The following is a 5,779-nucleotide window of genomic DNA, read 5'->3' as shown; positions in this document are numbered from 1 at the left end:
CCTCCTTTCGAGGTTGAAGAGCCATCTGCACACAGCCCCCCTCTTTTCCCCCAGCTTTAGAGAGATTAAGGTCACAGGGCGGGGCCATAGCAGGGTTGGATGGGAGGGTGAGTAGGGGCAAAGATGGGACATTTATGGGCTAGAGCCTGGCAACAGAAAAGGCACTGATTTTTATAGGGGCGCCTGGGTGACTCAGATGGTTAAGCGTCTGCCTTCTCGTCGGGTCATGATCCCAGGGTCCGGGGATCGGGCTCCTTGCTCAGCAAGGAGGCTGCTTCTCCCTCTCCCTCTGCCTGCTGCTTCCCCTGCTTGTATACTCTCTCTCTCTGTCAAAAATAAATAAAATCTTTAAAAAATTTGTAAAATATATACCAGCACCAGTCAGAAATTAAAATAAGAAAAATGATATCATTTCCCAACAGTATCTGAACTTTGAAGTACATAAAAATAGACCTAACATAATATACTTATGTGTAAGATCTCCATGGAAAAAATTTTCAAATATTGTCAAGTGATTAAAGGGGACCTAAGGAAATGGAGAGATATATTAAATTTACTAATAGAAATAGTCAATGTTGTGAAAATGTCAATTCTTTCCAAAGTCATTTAGAGATTCAATGCAGTCCCAAGCGAAATCCCGAAAGATTTTTCCATGGAATTTGACAAGCTGATTCTAAAATGTAAATCGATATACAAAGGATCTAGAAGAGCCAAAATCCTTTGAAAAAGAACAAGATGGGAGGACCATTCCAGATCAGATATCAAGGCGTGTTATAAAGCTACAGTAATTAAGAACAGAATAGAGTTCAGAAACTGAGCCCCACATATATGTACACATGATTTATTTATGACAAACATGGCACTACTGAGCAGTGGAAACGGGGTGGTCTTTTTAATGAATGGTGGTTACATGAATGTTTACTGTGTATTCTTTGGAGCGTACACATACGTATAACATTAAAAGAAAGCATTTATGGACTGCATGAATACTAGTGACTACAATTTACATAGCGCTTTGCTACTGTATTATGTGTCAGGCACATAGTAACAATGCTTTACATGAATTGTTTCAATCCAAGGAAGCAGTTATATTCATAATTCTATTTTACAGATGAGGAAACTTCGACACAGGGAAGTTATGTAACCTGGTGCCACGGTTGCACCTTCAGCTAGTTGAGCTAAAGACTTGAGCTTAAAAGCTGAGACGCAACCGTAGCCGCTTTCTGCTAAAGCCCCTGCCCTTAACTTGTACACTTTCACAATACGGAAGATGAATGTCGCCTTAAATGAATGAGTCGGGAAGCCGCTCTCCGGCTGGTCCCTTTTCTACCATTGCGCGCGCGCTCACGCGCGTACACAGGCACACACGCACACACACGCACGCACACGCTTGCGCACGCGCTCAAAATACACTTCTTCGCCCCCCCCCTTGGAAGAACCCACCGGACTGCCAGCGGAAGAACTACAACTCCCAGTAGCCATTGCAGGCTCAAGCCTGCAGACGCACCTTCGCACCAGGACGCCAGACATCCGGCGTGCGCCACACTCGCTCCCCGAACTACACATCCCGGCTCTCCCCGCGCTCCCTGTGACACTCCTCGGACCGCGAGTGCGGAGCGGGGTTTCAGCTGCGCCTCTCTCGCTCGGACCCGGCCCTGGCTCCGGCTCCAGACTCGAACACCGCTCCACCATGGAGGAGGCGGACCGAATCCTCATCCATTCTCTGCGCCAGGCCGGCACGTAAGGATACAGCCCCCGTCCACCCCGGAATGCCCACATCCGGGACTCCAAAACTGTGGACCCAGTCACCCGGGAACCTTAAAACCCAGACCTTGACATCTGGGGCTCCAACTTCCGGGACCCTAAGACACCCCCTCCTTACACAGACAGACACACACATGCATGCACGCACTCTGACATCAGGGAGCTCCCAAACCCTTTGCCCCCGACACTTGGTAAACCCCAAATTCCAGGACCCAGACATCTCCAGAACTTAAAACCTTGGATCCTCGACACCCAGGATCCTGAAGTATGTGGTTCTTAACATCAATACCCTGGGACCCTGGTATTTGGAAAATCTAAGCCACCTGTATTTTGAGAACCAGGGATTTTAAACACCCAGGGCCCTGGCACTCAAAAATCCTGGGACTGGATACTTGGGAACCTTCAAACCCTGTTTCCCAACACGTGGGCTTTTGAAATCCCCAGACCTTAAAATCTGGCGACTTCAACACTTACTGACCCCGACACACAAGGACTTCTGCATTCAAGAACCCTAAAAACCCGAGGATGCCAACATCTAGGGCTCCTGATTTCTGGATTGCTTGAAACTAGAAGGTCTTGGTATCCGGGAATCTTGACATCTAGGGACCCTGATATTTGGAACTCCTGCAAACCTGAGCCTCGCAATATCTAGTCTCAAAACCCTAGAAGCTCGATATTTAGGGGCCCCTGATGTGCAGGGAACATACCTGGGGATCCAGAAACATAGAGAGCATGCCACCTGGGTCCCTTGCCCTTCCCAGACCCCAGAACTTTGAGACTTTTAAGCATATGGCAATTTAAGATTTTTTTTTTTTTAATTCAGATCCCTTCCATCCACCGTTAGGACCTAAGGACTTCCCCAGCTTCCCCGGTTCTTAGTTTTCCAAATGGAAGTTGCAGTCACCAACACCCAGGACCTGTCTGAACTGTGGCCATCCTCCCCTACTCCCACCCCATCCTCCCCCACTCCAGAAGGCAGCAGGGCCCAGCCTGATCCCTGTTGCCTGACTGCTTTGAGCCTGCCCTCTTCTTTTTCAGGGCAGTTCCTCCAGATGTGCAGACACTGCGAGCCTTCACCACTGAGTTGGTTGTAGAAGCTGTGGTCCGCTGCCTGCGTGTGATCAACCCTGCCGTGGGCTCTGGCCTCAGCCCCCTGCTGCCTCTGGCCATGTCCGCCCGGTTCCGCCTGGCCATGAGCCTGGCTCAGGCCTGCATGGTGAGTGCCTTCCTCCCAATACACACAGCCTCTTCCTTCCTCCTTCACAAGGTCCCTGAGCTCCTTTGAAATGCTTGCCTTTCCTCTCTGCCACCTCCTCTTGTGGCTGAGCGTTCATCAGCGGTTAAGGATGCTGGCTCTATGGTCAAACCGCCTGAGTAGCTCTGATCCTCACTACACCACTTGCTAACTGTGTGATCCTAGCCCTTCTGGGCCTCAGTTTCCTTATTTGTGAAACTGAGATGATAAAGGTAGAGTTGTCAGGAGCATTATATGAGTTGATCCAGTTTGTGCCTGGGCTGGCCCTGGTTCCCACATTTTAAGCTTAGCACCACTAAGGTGGTGCTAGAATTGCCCCCTTTCCCCCCGCCCATGGTATCCATTTATGAGTTCCAGAAAAAGACTTGGCTTGGATTGTAGACTCACTCCTAAATTAATCACTGTGTACTCTGATTGGCTTGGCGTGGATCACAGGGTCATCCCTGTAGGACACTGTGATTGGCTGCTCCTTCAGGATCGCTTGGGAGTTGGGGGGGTCAGAGGGTTACCCAAAGGAAGGTATGCTGGTTAAGTAAAACTGTGTTTCTGCTGCGTTCCCCCTCATGGCCCTGCCTCTCCTGAGAATAATTCCCAAATTGTCTCTCTCACAGGTAAAGTGCCCTGTGACAAAGCACTCATACCTCCCCAGTACAGAGCTATATCCAGGGGCTCTGAGTAATGTCATTTCTCCTGGCTTGCTTGCTCTGCGACGTTGGGTCAGTCTCTTAACCTCTTTGGGCCTGTTTCCTCCTGTGTAAAACAGGCATACGAATTGTACCTACCACCTAGGGTTGCTATGAGGAGTAAAAAGAAGTTAATATAGAAAAAGCTGGCTATAGTGAGCTCTGTTTAAGTGGTATTACTATTCTTAGAGAGGCCTGATCTGGCCGCTTGCATTCCAGCCACCTCTGGCTACATAACGGATGTGAACTTGGCCAACAGACCTAGGATATGGTGGTGGAGGGAGAATAGAGTAAATACGGTGAAAATTTCCATTTAGGCCCTGGGGACAGGGTGGTGGGGTTTCTTGAATTCGGACCTTGCTTGTGCAGCTTCTGTCTCTTACCAGTAGGCCGCGGCGCTCTGCTGGTCGCTTAGCTCTCAGGTTCGCCTGGCTCTCGGGGGTTCTCAGGCTCTTCTGCTGGCCGCCTCTTCACATGCCCCATGCCTGGCACCCCTTTCTGCCACTCAGCCACCTCCATATTTTGATGTCTGTCACTTCACACACCTGACTCCTGGAATGAGTTTCTGTATCAGTCACAACTCTTTGATTGCAGGTGTCGGAAAAAACCCAAAGTAAAGTCGCTCGAAAGCCAGTGGTTTTCACACTCTTGTGACGGTGACCCTCTGACATAAATCTGCCTTCTGTTGTGACCTAATACACAGACAGGCAGATAATAAGGATGTTTTCCGAGTACCTACCCTGGGTCGGGCGCTGTGGTAATGCAGTGGGAGCTTAACTTCATTCTCATGTCAACTTTCTCAAGTAGGTATTGTCAGTATCCCCCTTTTTTATTCAGAGGAGGATAGTAAAGCCCAGAGAAGTTAAGTGATTTGCCCGGGGTCACACAGTGGGTCAGAGGCAAAGCTTGGATTTGAGTCTGGGAAGTCTGCTTTCAGAGTCCGTGCAGCTCCGGACCGATGGCAACTCTGACAGAGAATCAGGCTTGCTTTCTGGGCCCGTTTCTCAGGCCCTACGCCAAACCCTGATGGGGCCTGTGAGCTCTTAAAGCAGACACATAGGGACAGTCCTATCAGCCCCATTTTACAGCTAGGAAACTGAGCTTCCGGGTGGTTCAATAATCGGTCCAAGGCCTTAGCCAGTAAGTGGTAAGGGCTGGATTTCAATCCCGATCATTTTACACTAAAGCCTCTAAGTCCCCTCTTAAAGAAAATGATTGTTTCGAGTAGGTCATTCTGTTAGTCAGGGTCCAGTCTGGAGACCAAAACCTCAGCTGTAATTTGAACAGGGACATTTCAATATAAAGAATTGTTAATTAGGTAAAAGGTGGTTAACCACTGAAAGGGTAAGAGAGATCTCCAGGGTGTGATGGAAGGAACGTGATACCTGGCAGAGTCTCACGCTCCGAACCGTTCACTCCATTCTCCTGCTTATCTGCTAGAAGGGGATGACTGACTGGTTTCTGTGTGTCTTTCTAGGTTTTTTTTTTTTACCCCTGGGTTTTTTTTTTTTTTAATGCAGATATAAGCCAATGTGAATATACTTATTTCCCCCTTTCCTTTTTTCCTTTCTTTCTTTTTCTCTTGCTTAGTATTTTTTGATTGCCCAGTTTCTGGTTGTAAGCAATGATTCATGACACAGACCAAAAGTCCTCTTCGCCTAACTTAATAACCGTCCAGGATATAGACAAGCCATGAAGCAGGCAAGAACCTATTTCTTTGAAATAGTCTAAAAACCCTTGCTTCAAAAATGGATCCCCTTAGAGCATTTTATTGATTACGATTGGACATCATATCCTTCCTCTTCGTGGCCTCGCGTATTCTGCTCCGTCTCCTGGTTGTTCTGCTCCAGAGAGCAGATTTGCATACTCTGCAGAGCCTGGAAGGGAAAAAGCAAAACCAAAAATCTGCTTCCTGGTTTGGGGCCCTGGGAGAAAGGCCCTCTTGTAAACTATCAGAAGGGTCGGCTTGAGGTCATCTGTGAACTACATGAAATTTGTTTTTGAAGTTGGTTTTCACAGCTTTCCCTTTCCAGGGCTTTGCCCCTTTATATTTCTTCTTTAGCAACTTTTTTTTTTT

The 5,779-nt window shown here is 48.2% G+C and overlaps 1 protein-coding gene across 1 annotated transcript in view; it reads left to right on the top strand.

The window, feature by feature from the left end:
- Positions 1–1,552: 1,552 nt before the first annotated feature.
- The window catches only part of CCDC22 (CCC complex scaffolding subunit CCDC22), a 13,290-nt gene continuing 9,063 nt past the window's right edge, over positions 1,553–5,779 (top strand). Inside the window, exons 1-2 of the mRNA XM_028113368.2 lie at positions 1,553–1,740; positions 2,803–2,980. Of these exons, the coding sequence (XP_027969169.1) occupies positions 1,691–1,740; positions 2,803–2,980 (228 nt within the window). The 5' untranslated portion in view covers positions 1,553–1,690. The remainder of the gene's footprint in view (positions 1,741–2,802; positions 2,981–5,779) is intronic.

Source organism: Eumetopias jubatus, unplaced genomic scaffold (genome assembly GCF_037043125.1).
Source record: "Eumetopias jubatus isolate StellerSeaLion01/CBP00866 unplaced genomic scaffold, mEumJub1_p1.0 scaffold_11, whole genome shotgun sequence".
Taxonomy (NCBI): domain Eukaryota; kingdom Metazoa; phylum Chordata; class Mammalia; order Carnivora; family Otariidae; genus Eumetopias; species Eumetopias jubatus.
The sequence above is the reverse complement of the archived record's forward strand: the minus strand, read 5'-3'. Positions and strand labels throughout refer to the sequence as shown.